Here is an 11975-nt window from a genome sequence, read left to right as displayed (position 1 = left end):
AGGGAAGACAGGCTGCAGTCACTGTCACCATTCAGGAGTTCTGTCTCCTATTTCCTTCTACTGTGAGTGAGGCTCTCCTTGTAAGAGCAGCCGTTGCACTGGGACCTCATTAACACTGTACCTCACTGGAAAGGACCCTCACCATCCACTCGGGTGCCCCGGGGAAAACCCAGGACCCTGAGCCCTGAGCCCCTCCGAGGGAGCCTCTCATGGCTGCATTCTGGATCCCAGCTGCTGCTGCCCAGCCGCGCGGGTTTTCTGCCATTGCTCCAGGTTTTTCGTTACACTGTAACCCAACACTCCATGCCTGCCAGGACACCCTGCGGCTCTTGCTACAGCTACGGAGTTTCTGCATTTTTTTGTTTTCTACGTTTTTGTTTGCTACCCCCAGTGTGCCCGCCTCTGCCGTTCCAGCCACTGCTCCGAGGTTCCTGCTATAGCCCATTCTGCCATCTAGAGGGGCACTGGGATCAGCTGCCCCTGGGGGTTCATAAAGATGCCCCTTTTCTCTCCCACCGCCTGTGCCGCCATCACCACGTGCGGAAGTGACTGAACTCGCGCCACAGCGCCCCCTGCAGGCGCGGGGGAATCACCGCACCCGCCCTGCCCGGCCCGGAGCCACCAGCGCCCCTGCCGGCTGTGAGCGGAACTGCACCCAAGGGGAAGGTGCCTGACAGCCGAGACAAGGCTGCTGCTGCGTTCTGTTTGTTGTTGCTGCTGTTGTTGTTGTTTGTTTGCCTTGTTACACACATACATACTAGTAAAGAACTGTTATTCCTTTTCCCACATCTTTGCCTGAAAGCTCTGTGATTTTGGAGTTATAATGATTTGGAAGGAAGGGGATCACATTTTCTGTTCCAACAGAAACATGTTCTGTTTCTGCCTTCCTTGGCAGACACCTATCTTTCAAACCAAGGCAGGACCATAGTAAACAGCCCACAGAGGTTTGACCCACACATTCAGGGTCACCACTGACAGTGTCCCCACTCTTAGTGAATTTTGTCAAGTATGTAACATGCTGCTAGCCACTGCTAGTGTCCTTGAAGGACTCATGCTAAACAGTTTATGGAATAACACACTTTATTAACAAATACAGTGATAACAGAAGACTGTGACAGGTTAAAGTTCAGAGACGGCCTGGTAGTTGACAGTATACTGACTGCAAGAATGAGTTGGAAGTGAAATACAGACAAATCTAATCACCAATGAAAGCTAGCTCAAGATAATCACTCAGCACACACAGAATATGTTTCTTACCCAACAGGCATCCCTGGGGGGAGAAGGCAGGCTCAGTCTATTAATGGATTCCAGAAGTTTCTTCTCTGGCATCTTCGCTGATCTCTTTCCCTGCTTAAACTATATTTATATTATTTTCTTCTAGGGAAGGGAAAAGGTAAAGTAACAGTTGATATAATTTCACATTTGGGTGGAGTTTGAGTGAATTTAGTCATTAGCATATGCAAGGCATGAAAAGTAATGTGCATTTTTGAGTTAATGAAGCAAAGTTCAGGTTTGCCATCTGGATCATTCCTTTGGTTTAATTTCCATCAGCTGGATTGTTTTTTATGGAGCAAAACCACACCACCACTGTGTTGCTCCATCCTTTGATTTATTTCTACACTGATTTCTACAGAGCAAGACAACAGCACCTTTATGCCACTACATCCTTTGTTTCGTGTCTCCCTTAGAGAGACTTCCAAGATCCCACAGTGTTTCTGCTCCTAAGCTGTGCAGACAATTTGTCCCTGGTGAACTATAGCCAAAGCATGCACCCCAGCCAAAGTCAACCCACCACAAATTTCAAGCCCTAATCTTATTACAAGAAATAAAAGAAGTGACAGAAGTAAAAAGATATTTGGAGAAAAAATAAAATAAAAATTTAATTTTAAGACGTTCTGATTATTAAGTATGCATACATACTTGTGGCAAATATACTTATATCTTAATGAAATGGACTGTAAGGACATATGGCTGTATATGACTGGTGGAAGAAATGCAAGTGGAACATATTTTCACAAACATATATATTCATATATAAATAAATATACATATAATGTATTATTTTGATTACTTCAATAGTGTAAATAATAAATACTATTTTATTTCCAAGTCAATTCGACTTATTTCAGATTAAACAGAGAAAGAATATATGTAGACATTTTATACAGAACATGCGCATTAAGTCAAGTCTGATTGACTTCCTTTACAAAAGGCATGACATCTTCAGTATTGCTGAGCAGAGTTTTCTAACACCTTTTTATAATCCACAGTAACGATGTCATGTTTCCTTCAAAAAAAACTTTCAAGTCTATGCACTTAAGATTATTATATTGAAGTCTCTGCACAGAGCCGTTGTATAGAAAACTCATGAAAAAAAAGCAGGTGTTTTCTCAGTCTAAGCAAGTAAACCACTGTCAGCAAGGGCAAAATGGTAATTGTTAAAGCTGAGGGGAGAATAAACACATTTATTGCAGTCACAACATGATACAGAGCTGTTTACCCTGTTAGCTTAAGCTTTAACCCTGCTAAGACAGATTCACTTCTTTTTATCTATTGTGGTAGATGGTGACAGACTAAGATCTCAAGTACAAATTAATCTGTTTGAAATATAGCTGAGCAAAACCAAAAAATATTCATGAATACTCATTGCAAACATTAATGTCAATTTGACTGGTTTTAATGACCCTTCCGAGCCCATGTCCAACCCATTTCCTTGAATGCTTTCCATGAAGTGTCAAAACCTATGAAATGTTGAAATCACAAGTGCTCTTACAGCTTGCAAGGACAACAGTCACACCAAACAGGTTTGCATCAAGGTATATGGGATAGTTTGACGCTGGCTGGATGCCAGGCACCCACCAAACCCACTCTTATCACTCCCCTCCATGACTGGACAGGGTTCATGAGTTTAGATGAAGAAGGGAGAGGCCACTCACCAATGCCCATCATGGGTAAAACAGACTCACTTGGGGAAATTACTGAATTTAATAACAATCAAAATCAGAGCAGGATAATGAGAAGTAAACAATTCTTAAAAACACCTTCCTGCCACCCTTCTCTCTTTCTCAGGTTCTACCACCTCAACCCCAGCAACTCAGGGAGACGAGAAATGGGGGTTATGGTCAGCACATCACACATTTTTGCTGCTGCGCAGGTAGAGGAGTCCTCCCCCTGCCCAGCATGGGGTTGCTCCCACAGGAGACAGTTCTCCACAAACTACAGTTTTCATGAACTGCTCCAGTGTGGGTCCCTTTCCATAGGGTGCAGTCTTTCAGGCACAGCCTGCTGCAGCACGGGGTCTTCTCTCCATGGGTCTGCATGTCCCTGCCAGGAGCCAGGCTTCCCATAGGTTCACAGGCTTCCCATAGATTTACAGACTCCTCTCAGGCATCCACCTGGTCTGGTGTGAGGCTCCTCTGTGGGGTATGCCCAGCCCCTGCCCTGGAGGGATGTCTGCTGAGATTGCGTAATCGCCCAGCAGGACTCCCTGGGAAGGCAACCACTTCTTTAGTCACAGCGAGAAAAGACAGACCCACAATCCTTTAGGAGACCCTATGCAGATCCTTTGTAACCCATTGGCCTTTACCCATCCCCTGTATCCCTACAAAAGCTACCCCACTGCCCCTGTGACAGAGAGAGCTGTCGTCCCTGGCTTTCCCCTTTGCTGGAGTACGGAACAACAATAAAGCTACCTTCCGTGTGGAACCAGCCACACGAGCCTCTCGTTTCTCTCTCTGGTCTGGCTTGGCCTAGAGGCAGCCCTGCAGAGCTGAGCTGAAATCATGAGCTGACAATCACTAAAGAGCTGACAGCCTCTGCAAGGGCCCTCCTAGCCAGCAGCTGAGGGAAGACACCAGGCCTTGGGAAGGCGATTCCTTTCGGGACCATCTCCCCGGACCGGTCACCTCTTCCTGGGTCAGAGCCATTGATCCCATCACCAGCGGTAATACTCCTCTACACACTGCCGGTGGATCTCTGCATTGCCATGGATCTCCATGGGCTGCAGAGGAATCTCAAGTCTGGCACTTGGAGCATCTCCTCCCTGTCCTTCTCACTGACCTGGGTGTCTGCAGAGCTGGTGCTCCCACATGTTCTTACTCTGTTCTTCTCTGGATGCAATTACATCAGTGCAATAGCTTTTTCCCTTATTGAATGTCTTATCACAAGGGTGTTACAAGCATTCCTGATTGGCTTAGCCTTTGCCAGAGGCAGGTCTGTCCTGGAGCTGGCTGGCATTAGCTCTGTCAGACAAAGGGGAAGCTTCTAGCAGCTTCTCAAAGAAGCCACCCCTGTATTACTGCTGGCCTGGGTCCTAGGGTATATCACCGTGTCCCGCAGCCATAGGGAGGAGGAGGAGAGATCCAGCAGGCAGGAATTGTGCAGCAAGATTGATTTATTTAATTATTTTACAAACTCTTTTATAGACTTTTTTCTTCATAGTCTAATTGGACAAAGGACCAGCCACCCCTTGGGGGTGATTGCCTAAAATCCTAAAACATCCATTGTCAAAATATTTTTCTACTATACCATAAACAAGACTTTCCAAGGTTGCAGGTGGCTTGGTTGTTTACATTCCCTGCTACCTGTTCTGCGTGAGAGAAAAGTCTCTCACGGACTTAGAAAATAGCAAGAAAATCCTTGCTAGCAGCATTTTTGTATCTACACCCCTGCAGTCTCCCCTTCCCAATACCAAACACTGGCCATACAAACCCAATAGAGTATAATACCACTTTCCTAGGCAACCTGATTCTCTTGGGAGAAACAGACAAATTTTAGATTTGTGTCACTGTTGTACCGGGGACGGCGAGTATAATGACATAAAGTTCAGGTCCAGGAAGAATGGAATTATTTAATTAATTCCAAACTTGTTTATATAACTTGGTTTGCTTGAATGGCGTAAAGTTATTGGTCCTCTGACTATCCACCTCCCAGAATGATTGGTTAAAACCCTACAACACCCATTTTTAAATATTTCTCCAATGTACCATAATAATACTGCATAACAAGCTTGCAGGTGCAGATAAAGAATTCATTTACAAAAACCTCTTCACTGTGTTCAGCTAGCCTGTGTGAGAAAGGCAGGACTTTCACAGGATGCTGGCAAGAAGCTGGAAAATTTCTCTGCCTCAAGCTTTTCAACATCCACAATTCCCCTTTTTAAGACCAAAAAGTTAGCGTTTGTAATCCTCTGTGGGATCCCTTGCAGCAAGGAGAACAAACACAGCATAAGGGATCTGTTTGGTAATGGCTGTTACCAAACTGAATCCAAATCAGATACTGATTTAAAGTGGGCAGAGAGATTCTCTAGCAGTGCCATGGGAGATACATCTAACAAACGCAATTCTACATCAGTTATTAATTCTAAATAGCCTTAAGGGCTTTAACATTCTGACTCCATAACAAACAGAAAACTTAAAGTTCATTCTCTGCTTGTAGAAGGACCATCCGACTGATGATCGACATCTCAGTCATCATTCGAAGGATCATTCGATGATGATCTGCATTTGTCTGGTCATCATTTGGAGGTTGCCTGTTGGCCCCATTCTGCTTCTGGTGTCGCTGGTCAGGGTGAATGCATCTTGCAGGTAGCCACCGTACCCCAGTATCTCTGGAAATGCAAGCACACCCACGACCCCAAGCAATAAGCTTACATGGGCCTTCCCACTTGTGAGTAGATGCCGTACCCAGACTTTCGCTCGGGGCAGGTGCTTCTCGCCTGAAGACTGCAATGAAAGAAAATGATTCAAAATAACAGGATTATTTAAATTTGGTGGCACTGTAAGATGATTAATTGTATATAAAGCTTTTTCTCGTTGACTCTGTGGGGTTTCTCCATGCATTCCCCTTTTTGGTTCTCCAAAACACTCTTCAAGGTGCTGTGAGCGCGTTCAACAATGGCTTGGCCAGTAGGAGAATGTGGAATACCCAAAATACGGTTCACACCCCATAGGTGTAAAAATGGCCGTGTCTTCTGCGAGACGTAGGCAGGGCCATTATCGGTTTTCACAGAAGAAGGCATGCCCAGGATTGCAAAAGCCAGTTTCCAATGGGCAATGACATCATGACCTTTCTCTCCAGTATGAGCAGACACCCCCATAGCTGAGGAGAAAGTGTCAATAGACACGTGCACATACTTAAATCAGCCAAATTCAGGAATGTGTGTTACATCTGTTTGCCAAAGCTGCAAGGCTTTTAGGCTTCTGGGGTTTTCCCCCGATGGCAAAGGTGCAGTGACTCCGTGACAATCAGCACAAACGCTGACAATGTCACGAGCCTCAGCTGGCGTTAAGTGAAACTGCTTCTGCAGGGTGTGTGCACTTTGATGGAAAAAACCGTGCAATGCCTTGGCTTGGGCAATTTTGTCAGGCTGAGGCACTACCCACACAGGCTGAGCTAGCATGTCAGCCCTGGCATTACCTTCTGTTATGAAACCTGGCAAATTGGTGTAGCTTCGAATATGCAGAATGTAATACGGGTGAACTCGAGCTTGAATTGCACACCACAAAGTTTTCAATAATGAAAACAGAGCTGCATTATTGACTTCCTTCAAAAGTGAACAATCTAAGCGTTGGGTTATATCTGCTACATAAGCAGAATCAGTGACCAAATTCAAAAGTACCTGAGAGAACTGCTGAAAAGCCATGGCAACAGCCCTCAGTTCAACCAGCTGGGCAGAGCCTGACTCGTGGCTTTCCAGCACCTGCCACTCATATACCTCCTTCCAGGTAACAATGGCTCTCCCCGTTTTTCCAGACCTATCGGTGAAGACGGTGGGTCCTTGCACTGGCACCTGACTATTTTTTGGCTGCAAGGTGAAGCTGGTCGATTTTGCCAACTGCAAAGATTTATGTCTGGGCAGATGATAAGCAATCTGCCCCAAAAAGTTCTGCAGTGCACTTTGCAAATGAGCGCTGTTGGTAAAGCTCCACTCAAAGTGCTCCTGCTGTACTGGAAGAACAACTGTTGCAGGATCTGCTGCCATTAATTGCAAACACCGCTGGTGGCATTTGATTATCAAACAAGTGATCAATTCAAACAATGTGGGTGTTGTCTTTTTCGGCTGATGAGGCAAAAAGACCCATAATAGGATATGCAAAGGGTTGGGTCATTGTTTATTCCGCCGACCAATGATACCTGTAGGATGAAAATCTGGAGTGGTAATGAAAACAGTGATATCAATGGAGGGATCCACTCGATAAACCTGATAAGCAGAAACAGCCTGTTGAACCTCCTCCAGCACGCTTCAGAAGTCAGTTTCTGAGGTGAATTCAACTCGGGGTCCCCCTTTAAAAGATTAAAAAGCTGGGAAAGTTGTGTTGTCCTAAGCAAGGAAGTAACCAATTGATGACACCTAGCAATTTCTGAGCATCATTCAGGGTTTTAATAGTATCTGAGAATTGCACCTCTCGGTGTTGTATAGTTTGATACAAAATTTTGACTCCTAAATATTTCCAAGGATGATGCTGTTGAACTTTCTCTGGAGCCACTTGCAATCCATAAGAATGCAGAGCAGCGAACAGCAGAGGCTGTATCCTCAGCAGCTCATCCTGGGTGGATGCTGCCACCAGGATATCATCCATAAAATGGTAGGAGTATGCCTCAGGAAACTGTTCACAGACTCCGAGCAAAGCTTGAGTGACATACCATTGGCAGACAGTCGGGCTGTTCTTCACGCCCTGAGGAAGAACCTTCCATTGATACCTCTTCACAGGTTTGGCATTGTTAACTGCAGGCATAGTAAAAGCAAATTTTTGTTTGTCATTAGGGTGCAAAGGAATTGTGAAAAAGCAATTCTTCAAATCAATGATCAGAATTTCCCACCCTGTTGGGATCATGGTGGGTGAGGGCATACCAGGCTGCAATGACCCCATGCTTTCCATCACTGCATTGATTTTTTGGAGATCTTGCACCAATCTCCACTTCCCTGATTTTTTCTTAATTACAAAAACAGGGGTATTCCAGGGACTAGCAGAAGGATCAATGTGTCCCTATTGTAATTGTTCTTGAAGCAACTTACGAAGGGTGACTAATTTCTCTTTTGGTAGGGGCCACTGCAATTCCCAGATCAGTCTGTTTACTAGCCACTGCAAAGGCAGTGTAGGATACTGTGCGCCCTTCTGCACAGTGACCCCCATCAGAAATGTGTCCCAATCCGTACCTCCCAGGCTGCCAATACATCCTGCCCCCAGAGGTTAAGCGGAGCTGCAGTGACATAGGGCTGAACTGTAGTGATCTGTCCCTTTGCGTTTTTACCACTACAGATTGTTCGCTTAGATAGCTCTGTGTGGTTCCTCCCAACCCTGCAATGGCCGACCCCACAGGGGCTAAAGGCCACGAAGGAGGCCACGCAGAGAAGGAGATTATTGTCATGTCAGCGCCCGTGTTGATCAAACCTCGGCCCCGGATCTGGGGTGGATGGGCATTTGGCAGTATTAGGGTACACATCATCTGTGGCTTTTGGCTGGAGATGTCTACAGTCCAGAGGATCCGCGGAAGTTCCGTAGATCCAAAGCTACCATCTCCACGACTTTGTTGTTCCGTCCTGGGAAGACATGACTTAAAAAGCACAAGCTGAGCAATGTGAGTCTTTTCAGGGATTGTGACGGGGGGGGATGTGTGTGGAAACCATAGCACAAATAGCACAAATCTGGCCTGTAAAGTCAGCATCAATGACTCCTGGGTGTAGAAAGATCCCTTGAAGGGTGACACTAGATCTTCCCACAAGCAGTGCACTGAATCCCTGACTAGGGGTCCAAATGCATCCAAGGGAACCTTTATAAACACAACAGGATTCTAAGATGACTGTTGCTGTGGTGTGCACATCTGTGGAATACTCACAGCTTTTTACCGGCTAGTGCTCGTAGTTCAATGCCTTAGAAAGCCTCGAACAGCCTAGAGAGGTAGCACAGGCAATCTAGCATTTCAGTGGCTCTAAAAGCAGCAAATAGTAGCTGCAAAGCTAATACTGCTAGTAGAAGCAAAGAGCGAGAAATATAGCTCTCAGCTTAAGTCCTGCTTTCAATAAGAGACATAGACACGCAGATGTTTGCAGAAGGAATGCAAAGCCAAAGAGGGCGGGCCCCCTCTTGGGTCCTTCTTTTATTCGGAGGAGGGGAAAGGGGAGAACTGGGGGTGGACCCGCGGACGCTGCTAAGGAGTTTGAGTTACATTTGGTTTTGCCCGCGCTTGGAACAAAGGAATTCAGAGCACATGGCAGAGGCAAGTCCTGGCTTGTCTTGGGGAGGGGGAAGGGCAGCTCGGAGCAGGCAGCAACACACGTCTACCCTGGCTGATCCCTGGGTGCTGCCTCTAAGCTGGCTGAGTAGGCCTGTGTTGGTGCCATGCCCTAGGGAAACATTTGTGTCGGAGCGCAGCTCCCCCTTGTGCTCCTGTTCACATTTCCTGAGCCTGTCAAAAGCTGACCATTGGCATGGTACATAGATTCACAGTATTTTGCATAATGACCTGACCTATCGCATCTCTCACAGTGGGCACCTCCCTTGTTCTCTTTTTGCTTCTGTTCTAGCCTGTTTCCACTTGCCCTCAACCTCAGGCTTCCTTTGTCCACGATCAGGATTTGCTTGAACAGGCTGCAGAACTGCAGCCAAAGCAGACATTTTATGATCCCCAGACCCTACCTTAGAGCAGGCTTCGACCATTTCTGTTAATGTAGGGGCCCCTGGCAAAGCATCTATGATCTTTCTATGCTCATCATTAGCATTATCTCTTGCTAATTGTTTGCACAACATCTGCCTTAATGTCTCATCTTCGACCTGCTTCTCAAGGGCTGCAGCAATTTTTTCCACAAAGGATAAAAATTGCTCTTTCTGCCCCTGAGATATTTTCACATATCGTGTTTTAGGAGTAGCCATGTCTATGCTTTTTAATAGAGCTCTCATACCAATCCTTTGAGCCTGTTCAAGGACCTGAGGATGACAGGTAGCTTGGAGATCGGGATTAGGAAAGAAATTAGCTCCCATAAGAGCATCTACTCCAACTCCATACCTGGGATCATTTGGAGGCAACTGCATATTTTGAGCTGAAGTCTTTTCAGCCATCCTTCTCCAGTTGCTCTCAAAAACTGTAAATTGCACAGGTTGGAATAACACCTGACCTAAATGCTTAATATTGAATGGAGAAAGCAGATCAGTATTCAGCACTCGAATAATCTGCATGACTTCAGGAGAACTGAGCCCATATTGTACCACTTTGGATTGGAAATCCTGCACCACCCTCCAAGCAATAACCTCATGCTTGTCAGACTGACCCGTGTTGGGAAGAGCCTTCTGCATAGGATAGGCTTGGATAACCCCCTGCGAGGGTTCACTATTGCCTCCATCTACTGTTACACCTTCTTGAGGTGCTGTAGCACCTGCACAGTTCCCTCTGCATCTTCAGGCATCCCTACTTTCTCTATTAGATCCCAGTCTCCCGCCTCCAGAGCACACAACCTGACCGCCTCCCAAAAACACCTTGAGTTTCTTGGACGCACAGTCACCTTACACTCTGGAAGTGTCCAAGGGCGGCTCTGGAACAGTCGTCTTACTGGTTGCCGGCGTCTGGCCGCCACCTCAGTTTTCTGCCGTGGAGCAGGTGTTTCCTCTGTATCACTGCTTGCATCGTCAGGCAAAGGTATTTCCGATGGCTTCAATGCGGATGAAGAAGGCTGGCAGGGTACAGGCGCCCTGCCAGAGGACGGCATAGCGGCAGAGGCTGTAGACACTTGCGTGGAGGGCAGTGATGTATCTACTTGCGGCAGTGCTACTGTCCGTGCAGGCACTGCTGCCGGGCCCTCTGCCACCGCCTCCGGGGCTGCTGCCGCCTCCGCGGTCGCCGCCGCCGCGCTGGTCTGGGTCGCCCTGGCACGGGTCTGGCAGCAGTCACCTGCAGCAACACCTCCGGCAGTACTGCCAGCTGCTGCGACACCTCCCGCAGAACTATAAGATGCTGCGCCAAGAGGTCCACCATTGGTGGCTGGGCTGTCTGCACCTGCGCAGGAAGATACGCGGATGCAAGCACGTGCACAGGAGAGCCAGGCGCTGTGGGCGCATTTGTGGAAGAAAACCTGTACACTGTGTGGGCAAGTGGCCGCGCCATTATGCCGGCTGTTGAACGCGGCTGTGGTGGAAGCGGCGCGGGCGTTTTGAGCAGCGCTGCCAGGGCCGGTTGTGGAGGGGCGAGTGGTGGCGAGACCGACGCTGCAATGATGCTCCCCGTCGCTCCCAGCTGTGGTGAAAGAAGCGGCGCAGCTCCCTGTGGTAGAATCTCGGCTACTGTGCCTGCTTGTGGTAATGGAGGGGCTGTAGGAATGACGGGTCCTGCAGTGCTAACTGAAGTAGCTGTGCAGCCATCTGTGATGCGGAGGAGGGAGGGGCCGCTGGGGCGAAGGGTGGGGGACGCTCCAACTCTTTCTGTTGTTCAATTATTTTTGCAAGTTGTTCCGTGGGTGAGGGATATTTCAGCATAACGAACTCACGTGGAGAGGGACAGATAGGGGGCACATAGTTACGTGGTGAGGGATAGGATCTTTGAGCAGTCTCCGCGACTCTCTCAGGCTCCAGCGGTGCCGGAGATGATGCTGGAGATGCTCTGCCCGTGCTCTCCTGAGTCTGTCCACCCTCTGATAGCTCATTGTCCCCTTCAGAACCTTCTCCCTCAGAGCCCTCAGAGCCGGGTAATTCTTTTCTTTCTCCTCCCACTGTCCAACGTTGTGGTATATCAAATAGGGAACCCCAGCTAGGGACCAAACCAACTACGTTCTTGTCTCCGTACACGACCTCATGAATTAACTTATCCCCTAATTGTTGCCAAGCTTGTAGGCTAAATGCAGTGTCCGGATCTGCCGAGAACTCATGCTCTACTGCCCAGTGTAACAGTTCACACAGAGCGTCCTCGGATATATTAGCTCCTGTGATCGTTAACACAGATTTCCGGGCAGAAAGTACCGTGCTTTCTTTGCTGGATTTGAGTCCCAT

At 47.4% G+C, this 11975-nt stretch overlaps 1 protein-coding gene across 1 annotated transcript; it reads right to left on the bottom strand.

Moving 5' to 3' along the window:
- Positions 1-4588: 4588 nt before the first annotated feature.
- On the bottom strand, positions 4589-11975 carry LOC116438293 (endochitinase A-like). Its single transcript, XM_032097132.1, has 4 exons — positions 11469-11975; positions 10504-11326; positions 7645-7726; positions 4589-5723 (listed from the first exon to the last, which is right to left on the bottom strand). The coding sequence occupies exons 1-4, from the start codon at positions 11973-11975 to the stop codon at positions 5648-5650; spliced, it is 1488 nt and encodes a 495-aa protein (XP_031953023.1). The 3' UTR covers positions 4589-5647.

The sequence above is a fragment of the Corvus moneduloides genome, chromosome Z (assembly GCF_009650955.1).
Source record: "Corvus moneduloides isolate bCorMon1 chromosome Z, bCorMon1.pri, whole genome shotgun sequence".
Taxonomy (NCBI): domain Eukaryota; kingdom Metazoa; phylum Chordata; class Aves; order Passeriformes; family Corvidae; genus Corvus; species Corvus moneduloides.
Note: the sequence above shows the minus strand (reverse complement) of the source record. Positions and strands in the feature narration are given on the sequence as shown.